Consider the following 26,449-nt stretch of genomic DNA (forward strand, 5'->3'; position numbering starts at 1 on the left):
ATGAGCCATCACCGCTCCCTTGGAGTCACTTCTGCCGCTGGAAGTGAACTCTCCCACACCCCCGGAAGTAACCCCAATAAACCCATCAGTTCACCAAGCTGGACTTCAGTGGTGTCGCCACTTTGGTCCACCATTGGTTCCCTATCTGGGGTGAGCAGATGTCCACTCATGTCTTCGCAGTAACGGTGGCACAGCAGCACCTGTACACACATGGGCACATGCGCGCGCGCGCACACACACACACACAACACACACACACACACACACACACACACACACACACACACACACGTTTTTTTAAAATGGGAGTTTCTGGGGTAAAGAAAATACATGATTGGCACTGGAGAATGGCTCAGACGGCCAAGTGCTTGCCTAGCATTTACAAAACCCCAGCTCCAGCCCCAGCATAAACTAGGTGTGGTGACATGCCTGTGATCTCAACAGGTAGAGGCGGGAGGATCAGGAGTTCAAAGTCATCCTTGGTCACACAACAACTTGTCCTAGAAAAAAAAAAATAAAGCATGTGCACAGGAAGTCTTTTCTCCTGTCTTGCAGCGGGGGTCTGGGGCTATAGAGTTCATTCTTCCTTCTGGAAGTTTCCTCCCTGCCCCTTCTATCTTCCACTGCTGGAACTTACCAGGACTGAACGGGCCTGCTGACTGGCTTTCAGTGAGTGACACTCTCCTTCCTGAGACCTAAGGCTCTCTCCATGTGGACATTCCCTCCCCCTGCACAGCACCCAGCCTTCAGGGATCCACACGTGTCTGTCTCCCTGACTAACTGCCTCCACCACAATCAAGGGAAATCCCTATCTAAAAGCATTGAGCGCGGGACTAGCAAGGTAGCTCAGCGGAGAAGGTGTCTGCTGTGAAGCCTGATGACCTGAGTTCCATGCCCATGTCCCACAAAGCAAAAGGAGAGAGATGACTTCCACAAATTTCTCTTGACTTCAAGACATGCAATTGGCAGGTGTGCGCACACCCACCCACATTCGCACACACATAACACACAACAACAAATGTTTAAAAAAAAAGTATTTAAAAAAATAAATTATTTTTATCTGTTTGTTTGAGGATAAGTCAGAACTCGGTGGTTTTGAAGGCAGGCTCTGGAACATCTGAGGGAAGAGCAAGGAAACCCACGTTGGAGAAGGACTCACCTCTTGGCCAGGAACTGCACGCCCCCAGGGCTGATTCTCACCTGTGTCCTCCAGCCTGTGTCTATTTCGTCTCAACACTTCTCCCTAGAGGTAGTGGGGAACAGATGAGGAGCGCGGCTTTTGTGTGCGATAGGCCCCCCCCACCGACGGCCCCCTCACTCCCTGCACGGGGACTCACCCACTCCTCGCTGTGGCAGTTCTCGTGGTCATGTAAACATACATCCTGGGCAGTAAGAAAGGGGCCAACACCATCGCAAACACGCCTGGCAGGATGGCCAGCAAGGTGGAGGATTCTGAGTGCAGAAAGGAAACAGAAATGGTGCTGGGAGTGGGCTCAGTGCCTGCCTTACAAGCCCAGACCCCCAGAACCCCTGTAAGAAGTCAGATGTGGTGGCGCATGCCTGTTATCCCAGCAAGAGCCCTAACCCTAACTTTAACCCTAGAAGGTGAAGACAAGTGGATCCCTGGACCCCTGTAAAGTTTCAGGCCAGTGAGACTCTGTGTGTGTGTGTGTGTGTGTGTGTGTGTGTGTGTGTGTGTGTGTGTGTGTGTGTGTAGGTCAGAGGCTAACCTGTAGGAGTTAGTTCTCTCCTACTATGTAAATCCCAGGGATCAAATTCAGGAGGCAAATTGGAAGCAGCCACGGTTACCCACTGAGCCATCTCACCAGGCCCAAGAGCCTCTGTCTTAAATAAGAGGTAGAAGACATCTGAACACCACACCCAAGGTTGTCCTCTGGCCTCCACATGCACACTGTGCTTGTGTATACTCACACCCCAGGGAGAGGTGAAAGGGTGGGAGGCTGAGGGATACGGGAGCCAACACTTCCTTTTGGCCCTCAGCTGTCAGCTTAAGGCATCTTATCCTAGATCTCTTGGTGTCTAGTTTTCCCTCCAGAAGGTTCAGGGACTTGAAGATTTTAATGCCCTTACCCTATAGACCTTACTATTTGTATTCACAAGTCCCATAAGACTCTATAGGGCTTGTTCATGCCAGGTTTCATCTGGATCTCTCTCCCTACCTGCCCTCTTGATCTTTTGAGATAGGGTCTCACTTTAGCCTAGCTGTCCTGGAACTCACTATGTAGCCCAGGCAGACCAGCCTTGAACTCAAGGTGATCCTCTTGCCTTATTACCCCCCCCCCCTTTTTTTTCTATAACACAGTCGGTGTAATCCAGGCTGGCCTGAAACTCTCAATTCCCCTGCCTCATCTTCTTGAAGTGCTATGACTACAGACATGCACCATCATGGCCAGTGTATGCCATGCTGGGGATTGAACCCGGGACTTCGTGTGTGGCAGGTAAGCAACCAAGCTACAGACTCCAGTCCTCTGTCACTATTTCTCAGCCCCAAACACCTCCAACCTAGAAGCTTGTTAGGGAAGCAGATGTCTATGCCCGCCAAACCTGATCCTCTTGGGAATTCTGGTATGTACATGTTAAATAAGTCACGCCTCCCAAGCGCAGATTTGGAAAAATGATGGCCCAGAGGTACAACAGAATTCCAGTTTGGAGTAGGGAAAAACAGAAGGTGTGGAGGTACTGAGCAGGAACAGCACGGAGTGCAGCAAACAGGGGGAGGGTGGAAATTCAGCCAGGATAATCCTAGTACATGGGAAGTGGAAGGGGGAGGGTTAGAGAAGGTTCAAGGTCATTTTCAGCAAAATAATGAGTTCAAGGCCAGTCGGGGCGACACCTTACTGCAAACAATAAAAACAAGCAAATGAGCAAGAGGGGCGGGGCTGGGGAGATAACTCAGCTGGCAGTGTGCTTGTCTTGAAAGAACAAGGACCTGAGTTTGAGTCCCAGAACCCACATGAAAATCGGGGTGTGCACTTGCAATCCCAGAGCTGGGGAAGAGGAGAAGGCAGGTTTGGGGCTCACTGGCCATCCTCCTACTCCCTGTGGAGGCTTCAGGGCAGTGAGACCCTGCCTCAAAAACAAAAAGTGGTTGTGCTTGAAGAATACCAGCAGGGGGTGTCCTTTGGCTTCCACATATATTATAAACACATGAATAGGCATCTGCTCCTGCACACCACACACACACACACACACACACACACACACACACACACGCACACGCACACGCACACACACCAGCAGGGGGTGTCCTTTGGCTTCCACATATATTATAAACACATGAATAGGCATCTGCTCCTGCACACGACACACACACACACACACACACACACACACACACACACACACACACACGCACACGCACACACACCAGCAGGGGGTGTCCTTTGGCTTCCACATATATTATAAACACATGAATAGGCATCTGCTCCTGCACACCACACACACACACACACACACACACACACACACCAGCAGGGGGTGTCCTTTGGCTTCCACATATATGTATAAACACACGAATAGGCATCTGCTCCTGCACACCACACACACACACACACACACACACACACACACACACACACACACACACGAGTGCTGCGATTTAGAGAGAAGATCCCAGTGTAGTCCACTAGGAGACGAGCAAAAAGACAGGTTCAGGACTATTGTCTGGCTGATTCCTGGGGATCACATAGTGATACACTATGTTGTTATGTAATACATATTTTAGTGTTTTTTTTTTTTTTTTTTTTGGCTGAGATAGGGTTTTATATAACCAGGCTGGCCTCAAACTCACTATATAGCTGAGGATGACCTTGAACTCCTGATCTTCTTGTCTTTACTTCCAACATGCTGGAATTGCAGGCCTGTGCCACCATGCCTGAATATCGTGCACATGAACTGGCAAGACATCTGGGTATGGCCGGGCAGTGGTGGCGCACGCCTTTAATCCCAGCACTCGGGAGGCAGAGCCAGGTGGATCTCTGTGAGTTCGAGGCCAGCCTGGGCTACCAAGTGAGCTCCAGGAAAGGCGCAAAGCTACGCAGAGAAACCCTGTCTCGAAAAAAAAACCAAAAAAAAAAAAAAAAAAGACATCTGGGTAGGTTAAGGTGCCTGGCACCAGGCCTGGAAGACCTGAGTTGGATTCCAGGGTTTCACACAGCAAAAGGAGATAGATGACTCCCTTGAGTTGTCCTCTGATACCCACACATTCACCCCACCACAACAAATAAATATAACCCCTCAAATATATATACTATAATATTATATAAATTATATTATTTGATAGTATATAACTGATGTTATCTAAAATATATAACATAATTTATATATTATACATTTAACATATATTAACATATTATACAGTGCAACCAAAATATTTATATAGAACCATAAACTATATATGTGATATATAACTGTGTATTTTATATATAATCTATAGTATATAATGCACAATATTGCCTATGATATACTACTTAGACTATATATAATATCTTGTAATAGATTAATAGTATTGTATAGTATAACTATCAATGTCACCCTTATCACATATCTGTGATATATAATAGATAATATAATGTATATGAAAATTAAAAACAGAGTAATTCTGCAGCAATGGCCAGTAGGACAGGCCTGGGATGTGGCTGTTACCTAGCTTTTTTCTGGGTGGGATATCCCGAGGTTCCGTGCACAGTGCTCCTCCATAACCAGGGTCACAGTGGCAGATGAAGGTGGCCCCCTGCTCCTGACACCGGCCATCGTTGTGACAGGGGTTCTGTAGACACGGGCTATCTGCAAGGGCAGAAGGCTGCGAGTGGGTCCCCAGAGGACATTCACAGTGCAGGGGATGCCTGGCTGTGGGACAGGCCCCAGGGGAGAAAGCAGCAGACACCGAGCCTGACCTGGGTCCACTCAGCAATCTAAGCTTCAAGCCTGCTACCCTGGGCTTAGGGAATGTGTTTAGCCCCCCAGAACCCCATTTGCTTTCTTCGTGTGTGTGTGTGTTTGCATGTGTGTGCATGCGTGTGTGAAGGTCCAGAGGTCAACGCCAAGGGTCTTTCCTCAGGTGCCATCTACTTCATTCTTTTTAGAGACAGGGTCTCCTATAAGGCCGGAGCTGAGTGCTTAGTCTAGGCTGAAAGCCGGACAGCCGCAGAGATCCATTTTATGTGTATGCGTGAGTGCCTGCTGCATGGATGTGTACCACATGTGTCTCTGCTGCCCTCAGAGGCCAGACTGGAGTTACAGGCAGTTGGGAGCTGCCGTGTGGGTACTGGGAACTGAACCTGGGTCCTCTGCAGAAACAGTTAGTACACTTACCCACTAAGCCATCTCTCTACCTGTGCTTGGCTTTTCAAACATGGGCTTTAGAGATCCAGCTCAGGTTTGTGCAGGAAGTGCTTTACAAACTGAGCTGTCTTTCCAGTCCTGGAACCCCTCCCTTGAGAGAGAGAGAGAGACAGAGACACAGAGAGAGACAGAAAGGGAGACGGACAGACAGACAGAGAGTGTTGGTCTCACTATGTAGTCCTGGCTGGCCTGGAACTTAGTATGTAGACCAGGCTGGCCTCACACTCACAGAGGCCCCCCTATCTCTGTCTCCCCAGTGGCTGGGATTCCATGCTTGGCCGGAACCCTATGTTCATTGCTCATAAAGTGGGGTGCCGTGCTTTCCAATGGACAAGGATCCTGGTCTCCCCTGGGGCAGAGCTCTGCACGGCTGGAGTAAGCGCTGGGAGAGAGATCGTCCTTTTCCTTCAGCCCTCTTGCAAGGAGGGTGCAGGCTTCCTGAGAGCAAGCAGGAAGCCGACTCAGGCGGAGGACAGGGAGCGAGGGGATCCCTGCTCACCCCGGAAGCAGCCTCGAGTGAAGTTGGCCACGGTGCAGGACTCTGGGGCTCTGCAGCCGTAGGGCTCACACAGCAGGGTCCCCTGGCTTGCACAGGTGCACTGCTGGGAGCAGTCGTCAGTTACAAAGCTGTCACCCAGCTGGAAGGGAGGAAGCGAAGACAGGAGACAGTCTAGACTCATCCTAGAGCTCATTCTCTAACCCCGATCCCAGCCGCCCCGGCACCCAGACCTTGTAATAGATGCCACTGGCAGTGCAGCCGCAGTGTGCCACAGGGAGGCTCTGGGTGTCACTGTAGATGTAGCCTGGGATACTGGCACAGCCCTCCACACAGGGGCCTTCACAGACCTTGGGGGTCACAAATTTGGCACAGGATGCTGGGCAGGGCGTCATACAGCGCTGGTACACAGTGTTGGCAGGGCATGTCATGGCTGAGGGGATAAAAGCATAGTTAGGAGCTGGCTGGCCTTGGGGCCAGACAAATAAAGGGACTAGTGGTGGAGAAACAGAAAGCAGGGTATAAGGTTATTCAATAGAGCACAGAGCTCCCTGTAGACAGGGAAGCCAGGGCGAGCAGGCCAGTTCTGCCTGAAGACTTTTGTCTGGCACACGAGACGTTTGATGAAAACAAATGAACAGTGCTAGGGTGGGTATAGTAGCACAAACTTGTAATCCCAGCACTCAAGAGCTGAGGCAGAAGGATCACCATGAGTTTGAGGCCAGCTTGGGCTACAGAGTAAGATTTTGTCTCAGGGGCTGGAGAGACGGCTCAGCAGTTAGGGCACTTGCAGAGGGCCCTGGCTCTGCTCCTAGCTCCCACATGACTGTGTACAGCCATCTTTAACTCCCAATCTGGGGGTCTGACAGCCTCTTCTAGCCTCTGTGAGCACCAGGATGCACATGATGCACAGAACGCATGCAGGCTAAGCACTCATACACATACATCAACTAAAAATAAGTAAAATCTAAAAAAAAAAAAAACGCTGGGCGGTGGTGGTGGCTCACGCCTTTAATTCCAGCACTTGGGAGGCAGAGCCAGGTGGATCTCTGTGAGTTCGAGTCCAGCCTCGTATACCAGGACAGTCTCTAAAGCTACACAGAGAGACCCTGTCTCAAAAACAAACAAACAAAAAAACAAAACAAAAAACCCCAAAAGAAACCAACCAACCAACCAACCAACCAACCAACCAACCAAAACCCCACCCCACAACATAAGCCTGGAGTGCTGGCCGACGGAGAGCTGGGGCAGGTAAAGTGCTTCTGCTCCAGCATGAGGACCCGAGGTCGCTTCTCAGCCAGGTGTGGTGGCACGCGCCTGTTATCCCAGTCCTGAGGAGGTGGGGACCTGAGGACACTTGGGGCTTGCTAGGCAGCCAGCCTAACCTAATTACCAGGCTTTGGGTCCCGAGGAGAAAGAGACCCTGTCTCAAATAAGCAAGGTGGGGGCTGGTGAGACAGACGGCTTAGTGGGTGAAGATGACCTGAACTGGATCCCTCCCACATGGTGGACGGAGAGAACCAACTCCTAAAGTTGTCTTCTGACCTCCACATGTAGGCTGTGGAACATGTGCACCCCCACATACACAATAAATAAATGTAACTGCCCCCCCCCAACAAACAAAAGAACAAGGTAAATAAATGACTTCTGGTCTCTGGTCTCCACACATATGCATGCATGCACCCAAACACACATGGACACACACATATACACATACAAAAAAAGAAAAAAGAAAGAAAGAGAAAATACAACAATAAAAAATACAGGCAGGGGGGAGGGGGACGGGCTTGGACAGTGGAGGAGTGGGCGGGGGAGGGGTCAGTCTGGAATCCCTTGCTGCCTTGAACTTAGAAGAACCAAGGCTGAGAGGCCACGGTGAGGGGTGGCGGCAGCAGAGCTGAGCAGAGGGCAGAATGCCTGAGGAGTCAGCAGCAGCCACTGGGCAGGAGCAGAGCCTCACCACAGTGTGTCTGGTCCCGCCAGCCAGTCATGTTGGCACCGGCCTCCTGGCAAATGATGGCATATCCACTGAGGACCCGGCAGCGAAGCTCCTCCTCTTCTTTGGTTTTCCATCCAGCGCACATGTCAGACATACAGTGCCTGGTAGGAGGGAAGGGAGAGTAGGTGTGCTGCTAGAGAGGAGGAGGAGGGACCCAGCCTTGCTGGAATGGGCCCCAGGCGGGCGGGCGAGGGGCTGGGAGCTGGGGACGTGGCTCAGCTGACAGCGTGCTTGCCTTGCAAGAATGAGGACCTGTTTGCTTCCCGGGGTCCATGTTAAAAACAAGCAGGGTGTGGTGATGGGTTTGTAATCCCAGGGCTGGTGAGGGGAGACAGGACGGTCCCTGAGGCTTACTGGCCAGCCAGCTTAGCCTAATCAGTAAGTCTTGGGTTCAAGTTAGAAACCTTGTCTCAGGAAACAAGGCGGAAGGAAGCTGGGGAGATGTTCAGGTGTGAGGTTAGCCAAAAACTAGTGAGCTGCAGGTTCGGTGTGAGACCCTGCCTCGAAGGAAGAGGAAGAGGAAGGAGGAAGGAGGAAGGAGGAAGGAGGAAGAAGAAGAAGTAGAAGAAGAAGAAAGAGAGAGAGAGAGAGAGAGAGAGAGAGAGAGAGAGAGAGAGAGAGAGAGAGAGAGAGAGAGAGAGAGAGAACCGCTGATTTTCAACTCTGGTGCCACAGCAACACATACCCACATCCATGCTCACGCAAAAGGAAAGAAAGGAAAAAAGATAAAAACCAAAGTGGATGGCTCCTGAAGGACGCTTGAAGTTGACCTCTGACCTATACGTGGAATGTACATTGAACAAACATATATATATACCATCTCCCCTACAAATCCCCCCAAACAAATGAATAAACAAAAGCTAAGGGTGCAGCCTAGTTGGTAGTGTTTGCTCAGTATTCATGTACCACAGAAGCAAGGCATTGTGTGGTCCATGCCTATAATCCCAGCGCTTGGGAGGTGGAGGCAGAAGGATCAGAAATTCAAGGTCATCCTTAGGTATATATTAGCCTGGGCTACACGAGACCTAAATAAATACAGAAGAAAACAGATTAAAAATAAACTAGTGAAAGGGGGCCGGAACCCCACACAGAAATTCGGCAGGCTGGAGGGATAGCTTGGGGATAAGGCACTGGTTGCAGGAAGACAGGATGTAGACTGGGGGGTCAGCAGGAAACAGAGTCACAAGGGAGGAGAACCAAGCCCACAGAGCGGGAGGGTCAGAGGAAAACCACAGCAGGAATCAGGAGCATTCCTGTAAGTCATGGGCCTGCGACTCACTGCTCGAAGGGCTCTGGGGCTATGATCTGGTGGCAGGCAGCAAACGGGCCCTGGGGGTCCACCAGCACTCTGCAGGCCTGGGTGCTGCTGATGAGCGCTGTCTGCTCTGGGCTGCACTCTGAGAGCAGAAGGTCAGGATTTTCCTCTCCTTCGTCTTCTTCTGGCAGGGCCCTGAAGTAGGGATGGTAAGGGGTTGTGTGAGGCTCAGGAGGGAGGTGAACTTGAGAAAAAAACAAGTCTGTAGAAAGGCGAAGCAAGGGCACCATGGGGATTTCCAATGAGCAGCTAGCAGTGAGAGACCGAGTGAAAGAAGGTGAAGGCCTTGGAAAAGAGACTTGCTGGATAGGAGATATCCAGCTCAGAGGGACAGCACCTGAAGAGAGTCCCCCAGTGAGGGGCTGGGGGTGTGGCTCAGTGGTAGAGCCCCTGCCTAGAATCCCCCAGTGAGGGGCTGGGGTGTGGCTCAGTGGTAGAGCACCTGCCTAGAATCCCCCAGTGAGGGGCTGGGGTGTGACTCAGTGGTAGAGCACCTGCCTAGAATCCCCTAGTGAGGGGCTGGGGTGTGGCTCAGATTACATGCATGAGGTTGTAGGTTCAATCCTCTACCCCTCCAATGAAATAGACTCTTAGCCATCTTCCTAATTCCCAGCCCTCACCTTGGCAATCGGAAGGGGGTATCCACCTTCACCTCCCAACTGTCGCCAAAGGTATTGAGGTTTGAGGTGAGCATGTCATTGGGCAACATGAAATCGTTGTCTCGGTTCTTGTCATAGTTTCCACACAGGCCCCGTACCAGCCCATGGTACATGGTAGGCAGGGAGATCACTGCAGGACAAAACATGTGCCCTGTGGTGAGCCACAAACTCAAGTCTCCCCACCACAATCTAAGTCCCCTCCTCAGGCTGGGGGCTCTGTTCCCAGGTATAACTCATCTTCCCACAAGCTGCCTGTTTGAGCCGTGCCTTTCCATCTTCGATCCTGGAAACGGGGTTCCTATTTTCTGTGGTTATTGGTTTTATTGTTCTGTTTTCATTTTTGAGAAGCTGGACTCAAACCGGCTATGTAGGTGAGGCTAGCTTCAAATTCCTGATCCTCTTACATCTGCTTTCCAACTGCTAAGATTACAGTGTTTGGGTTTGATTGGGTTTCTTTCTTTTCCTTGTTATTTTGTTTTGTTTTGTTTTGTTTTTTTGAGACAAGGTTTCTCTGTTTAACAACACTGGCTGTCCTGGAACTCATGGAGATCCACCTTCCTCTGCCTCCTGACTACTGGGATTAAAGGCGTGTGCCACCACCTCCTGGCTTGATTGGGTTTCTTTGACAGTATCTCACTATAAGCCCTGGATAGCCTGGAATTCACCATGTAGACCAAGTTGGTCCCAAACTCATCGAAGATCCTCCTGCCTCTGGCTCCTAAGGGTTGGGACTAACGTGTGAGCTAGCATCCCTGGCTCAGAGACGGATCTTCTGCTGCCTGTGTCCCCGTCTCAGTTACCTGCATTGTGTTCTCCGTCAAAGTCCACCACCATTTCAAAGTCAGTGATGAGAAACAGCCGCTGTGCCCGCAAGATGATCTGCAGGTGGTTGTTTGGATTGTAGGGGACCGACACCTTCTGATTGTTGACCTTGAAACGGAAGGCTGCAGCTGCACAGCATGCCGAGTGGGCTGTTGCTGTTGCTGTTGCTGTTGTCTGTGCCTGGCTTTGCCCAACTCCCCACCCCCCATGATATTCTTCCCGAGTCTTCACTACCCCCGCTGTCAGAGACCTCCCTTTATATCCCTGTTCCTTCCTTGCAGAACTCAGAGAGAGAGATGGCTCAGTGGGCAGAGGCACTTGCCACTAATTTGGAGGACCTGAGTTCCATTTTGAGGACCCACATGGTGAACGGAGACTCTTCTAAGTTGTCTTCTGACCTCCACACATGCACCACGGCAATGCATGCCCATGCATGTGCATATACAGTAAATAAGTAAGTGAGAGAGAGATGGCCCATTGGTTGACAGTGGTCATTGCTCCTCCAGAGGACCTGCATTTGGTTTCCAGCATCCTTGCTGGACTGCTCACAACTACCTATAACTCTAGCTCCAGGGTCCATGACACCTTCTGACCTCTGTGGGTACTCATACATATGTGAGATATACTTATCTAACACACACGCAAGTATATAAGTAAATAATAAATGAATATTTAAGTAAACAAATATTAAAAATTAAAGACGTGTAAAAGGAAGCTGTTTTTTAAACCAGAACTGTGGCTGCTTCAGCTCCATGCTCACGTGTGCATCACCACCCCTCGCTTCCCTTCACCCCTCTCAGCCTTTGTTCAGCCACTGCCCTGTGCCAACCTTTCTCCATGAAGTGACACCAACTCGGACTTCTAAGAGCAGTCTGCACCCCTGGAAACTTCCCGACAATGGGGCGCTCTGGCTTTGCCCCTCCAGGTGGCTCCTTCAGGTCTGGTCCTGCCCCTTACTCACCAAAACTAGAAGCCCTTCTTGGAGCTGGATTTTATAGCCATAGACGATGGTGGTCACTTCGTGCAAAGTCGGACTCTCTGTGGAGGTCACTTTGTTGCGCCCCTCTATGACCAGGTGCTCCACCCCCTCTGGGAGCTTGTCCACTGTCTTGATGAGGTAGTAGTTCATCCGGCCCAGGAAGCGGTAGCTCAAGCCATCAAAAGTGTGGTAATAGGGGTCCCCAAAGATGGTACACTTTTCCAATTCTGTCAAGAAGTGTGAATACCGAAAAGGACCTCAGTCCAGTTACTGGTCTCCCAGAATCCCTCCCCTCCCCTAGGCCAGGGGCCCTGCCCGATTCCCTCAGCCACCAGGGCACCCTCTCCACTCCCCTTCCCCACGGCTCCCTACTGTTGGCTGCACAGCTGCTGCTGCCGTCTTCATTGTGCTGGCAGTGGGTGCCCGACGGGCAGCTGAAGTCCCGGCACTGAATGTCCCCACTCTCGCAGGCACAGCTCTGGGTGCAGCCACTAGAGATCCAGGCCTTGCCCGCCTGCAGGAGAGAAAGGAAGTGGGGACCCGGGTGGTGAGAGAAAGGCTCAGCTTCCTGTGGGAATGGTTTACATTTGCTCTCCTACTTGCAGGTCCCAGATCTACTAAGCCAACCAAGTATGGATGAGAGTATTTGAAAAAATTGCCTCCAGCCTTTATATGAGGGTTTGTGCCTGGTCTTATTGTAGCTTGTTATGCCGCGTTTAGTTGATATCCCTGGGAGGCCTGCTCTTTTCTGAAAGGAAAAGGAGGAGGAGTGGATCTGGGGAAAAGGGGAGGTGGGGGGTACTGGAAGGAGGGGACGGAAGGGAGAATGCAGTTGGGAGGTATTGTGTGAGAAAAGAATAAATAAAAATAAAATAATAAAACTACCACATGGTTCAAAAAATGCATCTATGACTAGGGGTGTGGCTCAGTGGTAGAGTGTGTGCACAGAGTCCCCCAGTGAGGGGCTGGGGTGTGACTCAGTGGTAGAGCACCTGCTTAGAATCCCCCAGTGAGGGGCTGGGGTGTGGCTCAGTGGTAGAGCACCTGCCTAGAATCCCCCAGTGAGGGGCTGGGGTGTGGCTCAGTGGTAGAGCACCTGCCTAGAATCCCCCAGTGAGGGGCTGGGGTGTGGCTCAGTGGTAGAGCCCCTGCCTAGAAGCCCCCAGTGAGGGGCTGGGGTGTGGCTCAGTGGTAGAGCCCCTGCCTAGAATCCCCCAGTGAGGGCTGGGGTGTGACTCAGTGGTAGAGCCCCTGCCTAGAATCCCCCAGTGAGGGGCTGGGGTGTGACTCAGTGGTAGAGCCCCTGCCTAGAATCCCCCAGTGAGGGGCTGGGGTGTGGCTCAGCGGTAGAGCCCCTGCCTAGAATCTCCCAGTGAGGGGCTCAGAGCATGGCTCAGTGGTAGAGTTAGTGCCTAGCACGAATGAGGCCCTAAGTTCTAGAAAGAAAATCTATCTGCATTTATGTCACTGTCCCCTAAATAACACAGCAGAACTATTTGTATAACTTCACAGTCTTATCATAAGAATTCATGTAGAGTTGTGTGTGTGTGTGTGTGTGTGTGTGTGTGTGTATGTGTGTGTGTGTGTGTGTGTGTACACATATGCATGTGCTTGTAGAGAAGTGCCAGAGGACAAACTTATTCCTCAGGAACTGTCCCCCTGTCCTTTGGAGCAGGGTAGGCTAGGCTGGCTGGCCAGTGAGCCTCAGGGGCCTGCCTGTCCCACTTCTTCAGTGCTGGGGTTACAAGTAAATACACTATGTCTGACTTTAAAAAATAGAAAAAACACATTTACTTTGGGCCCTGGATGCCATAGCATGGGTGGGGGGCAGAGGACACTTCTTTCAGGAGTCCATTCTCTCCTTCCCACTGTGTGGGTTTCTAGGATCAAAGTCAGGTCACTGGGCTTTGTGGGAGGTGCGTTTCCCTGCTGAGCCACCTCTGGCCCACACCTGGCTCTTTCTGCAGCGGTTGTAGGAATCAAACTGGCATCCTCATGCACAAGGCAAACACTGACTGACTGAGCTATCGGCCAGTTCAGAGTCCTTGCTTGGAGGTTCTAGCAGGGAAGACCAGCTACTATACACCCTTGGAAACACAAAACAAACACCAAAGCAGTCCTCCTCAACCAAATGGGCAGCCAACATATGGAGTGGTGAGGGGGAAGGAGAAACCTGCCTATCCAGACACATTATTCCAATCAACCATGGGGATCACGGTGGAGACCGATGTCACAGCCAGATGGCCTTCACATTCTTTCTTATTTCTTGAAATGGAGTCTCATATAGACCAGGCTGGTCCCAATTCCCTATGTAGGCAAAGAGGACTTTGAACTTCTGAGTTTTCTATCTTCCTGGTGCTAGGAAGACAGATGTGCACCACCAGTCCTGGTTTAAGTGGTGCTGGGGATGTAACCCAGGGCTCTGTGTGTGCCAAGTCCTTTCCCCAGTGTGATACACTTCCAAGCCTACTACATCATTTTATGTAAGGGCTTGAACATCTGTTATTTGGGTATCTTCTGGGTGTCCTGGAACCAAGAACATAATTCCCGTGGATGCCCAAGAACCGTAGATGCAATTAGCCTTCTCTAGAAGACAGTGACAGTGAAGTTTGAACCTTGGTACCATGTATCCCTGCTGCTCAAGACATTGTTCTTGGCCTTTTGCTCTGTTTAGTTAAGATAAGGTCTTAAGTAGCTCAGGCCAGTCTCAAAGTCACTATGTAGCTGAGGAGAGCCTTCAACTTCTGATCTTCCTGCTCCCACCTCCCAGGCAGTAGGACTCGAGGTGTGGACCACACACCACACTCAGCTCGTTCTTGGTGTCTTAAATACACTGCTGAGGAGGCCTTCTAGACCATCTGCAGATGAGAAGTGGAGCAACAGGGGTCTTCCTGTTCTGGACCTCTACCTTGGTGTTTCAGCTGTGGGTATTCCCTGACACTTCCCAATGAGGGCTGGGATTGTGGCTCAACTGGTAGAGAGCTTGTCTATGAGGCACAAGCCTGGGTTCCACCCCAAGCACCACATCACCCAGGCATGGTGGAGCAGCCTGCCATCCAGCACTCAGGAAGTCAAAGCAGGAAGACCAGGAATTCAAGGTCACCTTCAGCTATGCAGTGTGTTTGAGACCAGCCTGAGTTGTATGAGTCCTCGTCTTTGAAAAATGAAAAAAAAAAAAAAATTAAACTCAATCTACAGCCTGCCAGCCTTCACACTCCAGGGCCAGCCATATAAACAGAAGCATCCAAGTCTGAGAACGGCAGAGGGCGCCCATCCCCAATCTCACTCTCCAAACCAACTCACCGGGATGAGGTCACCCTTAACATCCTTGCAGCCACATTGGTCTCTGTGCACACAGGTGTCCTTGTTGAGCAGGTAGCCAGGTCGACAGACGCAGCCCTCCTTGCACGTGGGGGCGACTTTGGTGCTGATGCCCTCACAGTGCCCATTTGGGTTGGAGCAGGAAGGCAGACAGGGGGGCAGGCAGGTGGTGTAGAGGCTGTTGTCTGGGCACTGCAGAGCTGGGGGGAGGAGGAGAACAGTGCTCGAGCCGTGCCTCGGATCCCTCCAGCCACGAGCTGCTTCTGTCCTTCCCGTCCCACGGGCTCCCTTACTGTTGGAGACACAGTTACTGCTGCCGTCTTCATATTTTTCGCACTGGGTCCCTGAGGGGCACTGGAATTTTTGGCACTGAAAGAGTCCTCCCTTGCATGCACAAATCTGGGTACAGTGAGTGGAGATCCATGTCTGGCCGGTCTACAGAAGCCACAGGAAGGGAAAGAAAGAGAGAACATAAGCTTGTTCTAGAAGACAAGCTTAGCTTTCTGTCCGAGAGTCTGACATTTGCCCTCTGTATCTGCAGGTTCCATGTCTACTGAGTGAACCAACTACAGATGACAAAACGTTCTTTATATTGCTGGGACTGTGGGCATAATCGAGTCTGACTAGAATGCTCAGTGAGGGGGTGGGAGCATGGCTCAGCAGTAGAGCAATTGCCTAGGATTCCTCAGTGAGGAGCCGGTGGTGTGACCCAGTAGTAGCTAGAGTACTGGCCCAGAACCCCAGTGAGGTGTTGGCGGGTGTTGCCCAGTGGTAGGTACAGTACTTATTTAGAATCCCCCAATGAGTGTTAAAGGTGTGGTTCAACAGAGAACTAGAATCCTCCACTGAACACTAGGGCATGTGGCTCAGTGGCAGAGCATTTCCCTGGCACATGCCAAGACCCCACCAACCTTCAAACCCCTGGACTAACCATGAATAAGAGCATCCAGAGAGACAGAGAAAAGCAGAAAGTAGTCCTAATCCTAAATTTAAAAAATCTAGGTGTGAGTGTGTATATGAAAGTGTGGGCATACATCCATGTTGAGGGTCGACATTAGGTTTGGTCCTGGCCTTCCATTTTGCATTAAACAAGATTCATTCCATCTCTGTCTGTCTTAGTGGTTAGTCACTGCTTGTGTACACTACCATAGTCGGCACCCACATTTCTTGGGATTTCCCTGGCTTCACCTCCTTCCTATGTCATAGTAGAAAACTGGGGTCACAGGTCACAGTCAGCTTCCATGCTCAGCATCCATGGGTAGTAGGAATTCAACCCAGGTTCTCACATTCATGGAGCAGCTCACTCCATGTCCCAGCCACCTCCCAGTCCCTACTGCCATCTCCATGCCTGCTCACCTGGATGAGGCTACCGTGGGAGACTTTGCAGGCACAGTGAATTCTAAGCACACACTTGTCTTCATGCAGCACATAGCCAGATCGGCAGACACAGCCCTCCCTGCAGGAGGAGGGGACCTTGGTGCTGGAGCCATCGCAGAGGCCCTCTGGGTCCGAGCAGGAAGGCAGACAGGACGGAAGGCAGGCGGTGTAGAGGCTGTGGGCCGGGCAGTGCAGAGCTGTGTGGTGGAAAAAGAGTGGCATTAATGTAGAGAACCAGAGGGGCCCAAGGAAGCAGAGGCCACGTTCAACAGGGTGGGCAGCACAACTAAGAAACTCTGGGCCTTCCTCTGCCCTTTGTTATTCATCCAGCAGATACTGACTGGGTGTGGACTGTGTGTCCTCCCTGCCGCCACCCCCCACCCAGAACTAATTTCCTTCTTGCTTTTTCTCTGATTCTTCCATGCATGAGCACATACCCCCGTCCTTCCTCCACGGCTTCCTTACCGTCGCTGGCACAGTGACTGCTGCCGTCTACACTGTGCTGGCAATGGGTCCCTACTGGGCATTTGAAGTCCTGGCACTGAACAGCCCCTCCCCTGCAGGTACAGCTCTGGGTACACCCACTGGAGATCCACGTCTTGCTTTCCTGTAGAAGCCACAAGAGGAGGTCGGAAGTGAGGATGGCAGCGACAGGCTTACTGGCTGTCTGAGGGACTCCATCTGCTCTCCCTTGTATGCAGGCTCCATATCTACTGAGCCAATCTACTGGAAAACACTTTGAGAAGAACTGCAACTCTGGCTGCGGATCTATCCTAGCTTGACTACAATCCCCAATGAGCAGCAGAGGATATGGCCTAGTGACAGAGCAATTGTCTAGAATCCCCAAGCAAGGGAATAGGGGTGTGGCTCAGCTGGAGAGCACTGGTCTAGCACGTGCCAACTTTCAACTCCAGGGCAAGCCATATATACAGGAGCATCACACAGCAAGACAGAGAAAAGGAGAAAATGGCTCCCAACTCCACTTTTTAAAAAATGCACGTGCACACGTGCGCACGCGCGCCCACATTTGTGTTTAAGTATGTGTGAGGTGGGCATATACTCCTGAAGGTCAGAGTGCATCATCAGGTGTTGGTTCCACCTTGCACTGAGACGGACTCTCTCTCCCCCACCTTGGTTTTGATGATGTTCACCACTATGAATACCATAACGTCTAGCCTGCAAGTCTCTGAGGATTGTCTGTCCTGTTTGCCCCTCCCATATTTCAGCAGGAGCTCTGGGATTACAGACAGACTACTGTGGCCAGTTTAACTGGATTAAGGGACTTGAACTGAAGTCTTCACCCACTGAAGCATCTCCGTAGCCCTCACTAATCCCATTTTCCATGCCCACTCACTGGAATGAGAGTGCCCTGGGAATCTTTGCAGCCACACTCAATTCTGGGGATGCACTTGTCGTTATTCAGCACATAGCCCGGTTGACAGAGGCAGCCTGTCTTGCAGACAGCAGGGACTTTGGGGCTGGTGCCCTCACAGTGGGCATCAGGATCCAGGCAGGAAGGCAGACAGGAGGGCAGGCAGTCGGTCAGGTGGCTGTAGGCTGGGCATGGAGGGGCTATAGAATGGAAGTGGAGTGGTGTTAGTGGAGAAGGCCTGAGATGATGATGGAAGCAGAGCCTTCAGAAACCAGACAAACAGAGCTTGTTTGTGGATTTTTTCCTCCTTTTATTATTTGTTCAGCAAACTGGTAGTGAGCACGGACTGTGCGCTAATTCCTGAGAGAAGAAGAGTGGGCCTCCCAAGTCGATGTGGGAAACCAACACTGAGCAGAGGCCCCGCTGTGGGTCCCCAGAACCCTCCCCTTGTGGTCCTCCTACCTCTGATCTCTAAGGCCCAGGAGACTGGGTTCCTCCAGTCAGGAGCGCACCCTCACCACCTCCCCTAGTGGCTCCCTTACTGTTGGAGGCACAGTTACTGCTGCCATCATCACTGTGCTGGCAGTGGGTGTCCGAGGGGCAGGTGAAGGTGTGGCACTCGATGGCCCCATTGACGCAGGTACAGCTCTGGGTACAGCCACTGGAGATCCATGTCTTGCCTGCCTGCAGAAGCCAGAGAAGAGAAAGGGAGTGAGGAGAGAATGACTAAGGAGCCAAGCTCAGTCTCCAGGTTCCACATCTGTTGAGTCAGCCAACTACAGTGAGGACAGCTGCATCTGGACTTAGGGGATAGTTCAGGTACATGCCTGTGCAGGATCTACCAGGAAGAGTGGAGAGGGGGGGGCTCTGCCTTAGGTATTTGACTACAATCCCCAGTGAGAGGCTTGGGATGGGATTCTACATAGAAAGTCTGCCTACAATCCTGAGTTACAGATGAGGGAACCTGGATCAGAGGCAGCACACTTGCCTAGAATCCCCCAGTGAGGGGCTGGGGTGTGGCTCAGTGGTAGAGCACCTGCCTAGAATCCCCCAGTGAGGGGTTGGGGTGTGGCTCAGTGGTGGAGCCCCTGCCTAGAATCCCCCAGTGAGGGGCTGGGGTGTGGCTCAGTGGTAGAGCACCTGCCTAGAATCCCCCAGTGAGGGGCTGGGGTGTGGCTCAGTGGTAGAGCCCCTGCCTAGAATTCCTCAATGAAGGGCCAGCCTAGATGCTCAGAGGGAAACATTTGCCTAGCATGTTCCAGGCCCTGAATGATCTTCACAATCCAGGGCCAGCCATACAAACAGATGCATCCAAGATAGAGGGAAATAGACAAAAGGAAAAGGCCATCCACAATCAATATCTCTCTCTCTCTCTCTCTCTCTCTCTCTCTCTCTCTCTCTCTCTCTCTCTCTCTGGAGAGGGTAGGTAACCTTTTAGTGCTTGTGTGAATGTGTGCATGAGAGAGTACAGGTGTGCACACACGGATGTGGGAAGACAACCGCAGTGTTGGTATGACCTTACATTTGTCATCAGACAAGCCCCCTGCACGGCTGCTGTTGTTTACCTCTAGATACAGAAGACTATCTGGACCCCACATTTCAAACGATTCTGCTGTGGCCCTCCCCTCACCCAATAGCAGCCCTAGGATTATAGACACAGGCTGTCCCATTCAGTTTACATGGGTAGTGAAGATTAGAACTCAGACCCTCAGCTGGACATGGTAGCACACCTTTAATCCCAGCACTCGGGAGGCAGAGGCAGGCAGATCTCTGTGAGTTCAAGGCCAGCCTGGTCTACAGAGTGAGATCCAGGACAGCCAGAGCTACACAAAGAAATCTTGTCTCCCAAAACCAAACAACAACAAAAAGAACTCAGATCCTCACACTTTCAGAGCAAACAGTTAACTCAGTCATTTTCAAACTCCCCCACAAATCCCACTTTAGATTCCCACTCACCAAGATGAGGTCACCGTGGGGATCTTTGCAGTTACACTGAATCTTGGGAATACACTTGTCACCACTCAGCACATAGCCAGACTGACAGATGCAGCCCTCCTTGCAGGTGAAGGCTTTGGGGCTGACGCCCTTGCAGAAGCCCTCAGGGTCCAGGCAGGAAGGCTGGCAGGAGGGCAGGCAGTCGGTGTAGCGACTGTGAGCGGGGCACTGCAGAGCTACGGGGTGGAGAGAGAATACGGTTAGTGGAGAGGACAGCGGAGGGAGGGGCCAGGAATTAGGAACGAGAGAAATGAGACAGGGCAGAATGGCCAACAGAACTCAGGGTTTTTCTCCTTTCGTTACTGATTCAGCAAACCTTTACCGAGCACAGACTGTGCCAAGCCCTGAGGAAAGAAAGAAAGAGTGGTTTTTCTCACCTCGGTTTGGGAAACTAACCGTTGAGAGACCAGCACGGGAAGGACCCCTCGGCAAGCATGTACTGACATGGGCTGTGTGTAAGAAAAGGTGGCTCTCCCAAGGTACCAGGGACAGTAATTCTGATGGTCGGTTTTAACTGTCAACTCCACACACTGCAGTCACCCAGGAAGACGACTAGCCTAGCCAGGTCTCCAGAACCCTCCCACCATGTTACTACCTCCAGTCCCTGAACCCCCAGGCCCGGGGGTGGGGGGGGGACTAAGCGTTCTCTCGCCCTGCCTCCACCTCGCTCATGGCTCTCTTACTGATTTCGGCACAGTCACTGCTGCCATCCTCGATGTCCTGGCACTGAGTCCCCGAGGGGCACTGGAACTCGTGACACTGAACCAGTCCGCCCTCGCAGGTACATTTCTGGGAGCAGCCTGTGGCAATCCAGGTCTTGCCTGCCTACACAAACCACACGGAGGATACAGACAGTAAGGACAAAGGGTCCAAGTGTAAGAGACAGGCTTAGCCTGCTGTCTGAAGGGCTTACTTTGCCATCCTTATTGAAGGCTCCACATCTATTAAGTCAACTAAGTACAGGTGGGAAACACAGGAAAACTGTATCTGGAGCTTTTTAGCAGTAGAGGGCCTGTGTAGACTCCACTAGGAAGAAGGTGGGAGCAGGTCTCTGCCTTAGATTATCTGTCTAGAATCCCCCAGTGAGGGGCTGGAATGTGGCTCAGTAATAGAGCATGTTCCTAGCCTGCTCCAGGCCCTGGAAAACTCCAGAGTCAATGATAGAGTCATGTACATCCTAGGCTCACAGAACAGAGGGAAAAAGGAAGGGGCCCCAATTCCAAATTCTGTGCCCACTCACCGGAATGGGGGCACCCTGGGAGTCTTTGCAGCCACACTGAATTCTGAGTACACACTTGTCCTTATTGAGCACAAAGCCAGACTGACAGAGGCAGCCTTCTTTGCAGGTAGAGGGGCCTGTGACGCTGGGGACCTCACAGTGCTCATTCAGGTTGGAGCAGGATGGGATACAGGAAGGAAGGCAGTTGGTGTAGTAGCTGTGGGGTGGGCATTTCAGAGCTACGGGGTCAGAAGGATACGGGATTAGTGCATAGGGCTTGAGAGAGCCAGAGGAAGTAGGGGCTACAGAAATTAGGCTGGGCTGAATGACAAGAAGAGCTGGTGACTTTTCCCTCGGCCTATCCACACCGCAAACCCTTGGTGAGCACGAACTGTGCCAAGTCCGGAGAGAAGAAAGTAAGGGGAGTGGGTCTCCCAAGTCAGTGTGGGAGGCAAACCACTGAGAGCCAAGCGCTGGGAAGAGACCCTGCTATGGGTCCCCAGAACTCTCCCCACGTGGTATCTAGTATCCTGACCTCTCAGGCCCAGGAGACTAAGCTCCTCCTTGTTCTGTCTCTCATCTATCCAGCCACAGACACACCCTCTCCATTTTTCCCATAGCTTCCTTACCAACTTTGACACAGTGACTGCTGCCATCATCATCGTCCTTGCAGTGAGTCCCCGAGGGACACTGGATATCCCGGCAATGAATCTTTCCTGCCACACAGGTACAGTTCTGGGTACAGCCCTTGGAGAGCCAGGACTTTTCTGCCTGCAGAGATCATGGAGAGAGAAAAGAAGGAGATAGAGATGGCAGTTCTAGGAAGACAGCTTTATGCCATGTCTGAAGGACTCACATTTGTCTTCCCTGTTCACAGGTTTCACTCTATAGCACCAACCAATCACAAGTGAACAATACTGGAAAAACTATTACAAATGGGAGTTTTGGTATATCTCAGTGGGAGTGTGTCTATCTAGAATCTCCAGGTAAGGGATAGGTATGTGGCTCAATGGTAGAGCGCCTACCTAGAATCCCCCAGTGAGGGGCTGGGGTGTGGCTCAGTGGTAGAGCACCTGAAGAGAGTCCTCCAGTGAGCGGCTGGGGTGTGGCTCAGGGGTAGAATTGTGGTTGAAATTTTTTCTGTAGGGGTCTAGGAGCATAGATCAGTTATAGAGCAAGGCTGCCTAGTACTTGTCTTGAATCCCCAAGTGATGAACATGTAAGGGTGACATCTGGTTAAAAGATAGAGCACTTGTAAAGCATGTGCTAGGCCCGACCAAGCTTCATGCTGCAGGGCTAGCCATACAGACAGAAGAACCCCAGATAGACAAAAGCAGGGGAAGGAGAAATGGCTGTCAATCCCCCTTTGAAAACAATCTTTAATGACATTTATCTTTGTGTGTCCACACACATGTGCACATGCATGACACGTGTGTGGTCAGAAGACAGATTGCTGGAGTCAGCTCTCTCCTTCTCCCACGTGGATTCCAGACATTGGCTTGGCCCTTAGGCAAGTGCCTTCACCTATGGAGCCATGTTCCAGGCACACTACGTTTTTTAAAATTACCTTTTTTATGTGCATTGGTGTTTTGCCATGGGTGTTGGGTCCCCAGGAACTGGAGTTACAGACAGTTGTGAGCCGCCATGTGGGTGCTGAGAATGGGTCCTCTGCAAGAGCAGCCAGGGCTCTTAACCACTGAGCCATCTCTCCACCCCCTACTTTTTTTTTTTAAAGCTAATCTTGTGTGTGTGTGTTCTGTATTTAATCATGGCGCACACATGTGTGGAAGTCAGAGAACAAATCTTGGGTGTTGGTGCTTACCTTTCACCCCATATTCAGATATTCAGGCAGCATAGACTACCAAGCGCCTAAATGTTGTGGCTTTTCCTATCTCTGCCTCCTGTCTCACATAGAAACCCTGGGATGACATAAAGGCCTCCTGCAAACAGTTCACTGGACTGTGGAGATTCCAATCATGTCCTCTCCTTGTGCTGACCCAGGGCCTTACTCACTGAGCCACCTGCCCAGGCGCACCAGTCTTACACCTGGCATGCACTCACCGGGATGAGAGCGCCCTGGGCATCTTTGCAACCACACAGAATCCTGAGCATACACTTGTTGTTATGCAACACAAAGCCAGCTCGACAGATACAGCCCTCCTTACAGGTGGAGGGGACTCTTGGGCTGGTGCCCCCACAGAGGCCTTCTGGGTCCGAGCAGGAAGGTATACAAGAAGGTAGGCAGCTGGTGTAGCGGCTGTGGGCGGGGCACTGCAGAGCTATGGGGAGAGAGAGTAATGTTAACAGAGAGGGAGAGAGGGGTCCAAAGACACCGAGGCTACAGAAACCAAGCTAGGATGAATGCCCAACACAACTTGTGTTCTCCACTCTTTTTGCTTCTGTTTTTCCTTTTGCTATTCATTCAGCAACCATTTACTGAGCCTGGGCTAGGTGCCAGTCCTAAGGAGGAACAAACCAATGTATCTCCCAAGTTAGTGTGGGAACTTAACAACTGAGAGACTAGTACTGAAAAGAGATGCAGTCCACAGTGGGCCTCCTAAGTTCCTCTGTATTGTGGTATTTCTTATGTTCAACCTCCAAAGCCAGGAGACTATGCTCCTTGCCCTGCCTCTGATCCTGGCAGCCATGAACACACCCTCCATGCTTTCCCCTATTCCCCTCTTACGGATTTTGGTGCAGTTAACGTGGCCGTCCCGGCCATCCTGGCACTGAGTCCCTGGGGGGCAGTTGAAGCTTCGACATTGGATAGCCCCTCCCACGCAGGTACAGCTCTGGGTGCAGCCACTGGAGACCCAGGTCTCGCCTGCCTGGAGAAGCCAGGGAAGAGAAAGGGGGTGAGGCTAGACAGGCTGCTCGAGGGATACAGCCTCACCTCCTTTCTGAACAGCTTCAGTTTGCCCTCTCTATCTCTCTATACGTTCTACATCTATTGAGTCAAGCAACCATAGGTGGAATGGATTTGAAAAGAGAATTGTATGTGGGGAAGGGGGATTATCAGCTCATTGGTAGATCATGGTCCTAAATCCTTAGTAAGGACCTCTAAGAATAGCTCAGTCATACAACTCACTTGTGTTGTAGACTCCCCCAGTGAGGGGCTGGGGGTGTGGCTCAGTGGTAGAGCACCTGCCTAGAATCCCCCAGTGAGGGGCTGGGGTGTGGCTCAGTGGTAGAGCACCTGCCTAGAATCCCCCAGTGAGGGGCTGGGGTGTGGCTCAGTGGTAGAGCACCTGCCTAGAATCTTTAATGAGGAGTTTGTGGGTGTGGCTCAGTGGTAGAATCTCCACTGATGGACTGGAGGTGTGGCTTAATGGTAGAGCACTTGCCTAGCCTGTGCCAGAACCTGACAAACCTTCAAACTCAAGGGCCAGACATACAGACAGGAGCATTCCAGAAGGAAATAGATGAAAGGAAAATAGCCCACAATCCAACTTTTTAAAAAAATGTTTTATACGGCTCCAGAGATGGCTTAGCTGTTAAGAGCACTTGCTGCCTTGTAGAGGACCCAGATTCAATTCCCAGAACCCACATGGCACCTTATTACTCCTGTAATTCTAATTCCAGGGTGATCCAATGCCTTCTTTTGACCTCTGTGGGTACCAGGTTCCCAAGTGAATACATGTAGTCACTTGCACAATCAAATAAAAATAAATCTTTTTAAAGATTGTACTGTGTGTGTGTGTGTGTGTGTGTGTGTGTGTGTGTGTGTGTATTCATGTGTGTGAGTGCTGGCCCACATGATCACAGGTCAGAGAACAATTTCAGCTATTGGTTTCTGGGGATGTTCCTGTCTCTGCCCACCATTGTTCGGTAGAGTGATGGAATTGCAGACACAGGTAACTGTGCCCATCTATAGTGAGTTGTGGAGATTCAAACTCAGGTCCTCACACTTGCACAAGAAAGCAACTGACCCATTGAGCTAGCATTCCCAATCCCATTGCCACACTCACTAACCGGAACAAGAGCACCCTGGGCATCTTTGCAGCCACAGTGGATTTGGAGCACACACTTGTCGTTATTCACCACGTAGCCAGGTTGGCAGAGGCAGCCCTCCTTGCAGGTGGAGGGGACTTGGGGGCTGGTGCCCTCACAGTGGGCATCCGGATCGGTACAGGAAGGTAGACATGGGGGAAGGCAGTTTGTGTAGCGGCTGTGGGCAGGACACTGCAGAGCTACGGAGTGGAGGGAGACTGTGGTTACGGGATGGGGTTCAAGGAAGCAGAGAAATGACCCCCAGAGCTTCAGGATTTTTCCCTATTGTTATTAATTTTGAAAATATTTCCTGAGCATGGGGTGTGTGTCAAGCCCTTTGAAAAGCAAGAAGAATGAATCTCCCAACTAGATGGGGAAGACTAATCATGGGAGACCTGCTCTGAGAAAGGTCTCAGCAGAGCCAAAGGTCCTCAGACTCCACCCCATTGTGGTACCTAGTAACCAACCTCTGAGGCCCAGGGGACCAAGCTCCATTTTGCCCTGCCTCTCCCCCCTCCAGCCATGAGCACACCCATGGCCCCTTACTGATTTTGACACAGTGACTGCTGCCGTCACTGCTGTCCTTGCAGTAGGTCCCTGGGGAACACTGGAAAGTCCTGCACTGGATGGTCCCTCCCATGCAGTTACAGCTCTCCGTGCAGCCTTTGGTGATCCAGGTCTTGCCTGCCTGCAAGAGTCACGGGAAGAGAAAGAAAGAGAGGAAGGGCTGAGTTCTAAGGAGACAGTCTCACTGCTCCAGGGTACATAGGTCTGCCCTCACTGTCTGCAGGTTCCACATCTATTGAGTCAACAAACGACGGTGAAAAATATTTGAAAAAATAATTGCATTAGGGGATGATGTGTGCACATCTTAGAGGCATAACACCTGCCTGGAATCCTGTAGTTAGGAGTTGGAGGTATGACTCAGTTATGGACAGCCTGCCTAGAATTCTCAGTGATAGAGTACTTATCTGTCCTGTGCCAGGCCATTCCCATCCTTCCCACTCAATGGTCAGCTCTAAAGACAGGTGCATCCACGTGGTGGTGAACACTTTCACTCCTAGCACTCAGGAGACAGAGTCGAGCAGATCTCTGTGAGTTCGAGACCTGTCCAGTCTGTCCATGTAAGTTCCAGGACAGTCAGGGCTATATAGAGAGACCCTGTCTCAAATTAAAAAAACAAAAACAAAACAAACAAAAATACAGGCACATCCCAGGTCAACAAGAGCAGAGGGAAAAAGTTCATTCTACTTTTATTTTAAATCTTTGTGCGTTTTCATGTATGTTCATGTGTGTGGGAGATTTGTGCATGTATGTGTGAAGGTCAGAATACAGCCTGGGATGGTAGTCCTCACCTTCTGCCTTGCATTGCGAGGCTCCCTGTCCCTGTGCAATCACAAGAGTAGCTAGCCTACAAGTTTCTAGGTTCTCCTTTCTCCCAGTAGAAGCTAGAAGCTACCATACCCAGCTTACATAGGTTCCGGAGATTCCTCAGGCCCTCACACTTGCAAGGCAAACATTTTACCCAGTGAGCCATCTCC

General features: G+C 51.2%; 1 protein-coding gene across 8 annotated transcripts in view; it reads right to left on the reverse strand.

Moving 5' to 3' along the window:
• Positions 1 to 1,021: 1,021 nt before the first annotated feature.
• The window catches only part of Zan (zonadhesin), a 103,696-nt gene continuing 78,268 nt past the window's right edge, over positions 1,022 to 26,449 (reverse strand). For 4 of the 8 annotated variants that reach the window (XM_076560846.1, XM_076560845.1, XM_076560847.1 and 1 more), the window contains 26 exons: positions 25,455 to 25,596; positions 24,891 to 25,108; positions 23,605 to 23,746; positions 22,980 to 23,197; positions 21,548 to 21,689; positions 20,940 to 21,157; positions 20,383 to 20,524; positions 19,661 to 19,875; positions 18,247 to 18,388; positions 17,687 to 17,904; positions 16,798 to 16,939; positions 16,312 to 16,529; positions 15,249 to 15,390; positions 14,938 to 15,155; positions 12,007 to 12,148; positions 11,617 to 11,861; positions 10,634 to 10,763; positions 9,795 to 9,963; positions 9,139 to 9,309; positions 7,821 to 7,960; positions 6,094 to 6,293; positions 5,864 to 6,002; positions 4,666 to 4,806; positions 1,338 to 1,452; positions 1,201 to 1,243; positions 1,022 to 1,117 (listed from right to left, as the gene is read on the reverse strand). In XM_076560846.1, coding sequence (XP_076416961.1) covers positions 1,231 to 1,243; positions 1,338 to 1,452; positions 4,666 to 4,806; positions 5,864 to 6,002; positions 6,094 to 6,293; positions 7,821 to 7,960; positions 9,139 to 9,309; positions 9,795 to 9,963; positions 10,634 to 10,763; positions 11,617 to 11,861; positions 12,007 to 12,148; positions 14,938 to 15,155; positions 15,249 to 15,390; positions 16,312 to 16,529; positions 16,798 to 16,939; positions 17,687 to 17,904; positions 18,247 to 18,388; positions 19,661 to 19,875; positions 20,383 to 20,524; positions 20,940 to 21,157; positions 21,548 to 21,689; positions 22,980 to 23,197; positions 23,605 to 23,746; positions 24,891 to 25,108; positions 25,455 to 25,596 — 4,122 coding nt within the window. In that variant the 3' untranslated portion in view covers positions 1,022 to 1,117; positions 1,201 to 1,230. Of the gene's footprint in view, positions 1,118 to 1,200; positions 1,244 to 1,337; positions 1,453 to 4,665; positions 4,807 to 5,863; positions 6,003 to 6,093; positions 6,294 to 7,820; positions 7,961 to 9,138; positions 9,310 to 9,794; positions 9,964 to 10,633; positions 10,764 to 11,616; positions 11,862 to 12,006; positions 12,149 to 14,937; positions 15,156 to 15,248; positions 15,391 to 16,311; positions 16,530 to 16,797; positions 16,940 to 17,686; positions 17,905 to 18,246; positions 18,389 to 19,660; positions 19,876 to 20,382; positions 20,525 to 20,939; positions 21,158 to 21,547; positions 21,690 to 22,979; positions 23,198 to 23,604; positions 23,747 to 24,890; positions 25,109 to 25,454; positions 25,597 to 26,449 lie in introns of those variants that run through there. The other 4 variants (XM_076560851.1, XM_076560848.1, XM_076560850.1 and 1 more) reach the window with 4 other exon arrangements.

Source organism: Peromyscus maniculatus, chromosome 23 (genome assembly GCF_049852395.1).
Source record: "Peromyscus maniculatus bairdii isolate BWxNUB_F1_BW_parent chromosome 23, HU_Pman_BW_mat_3.1, whole genome shotgun sequence".
In the NCBI taxonomy this organism is placed as follows: Eukaryota; Metazoa; Chordata; class Mammalia; order Rodentia; family Cricetidae; genus Peromyscus; species Peromyscus maniculatus.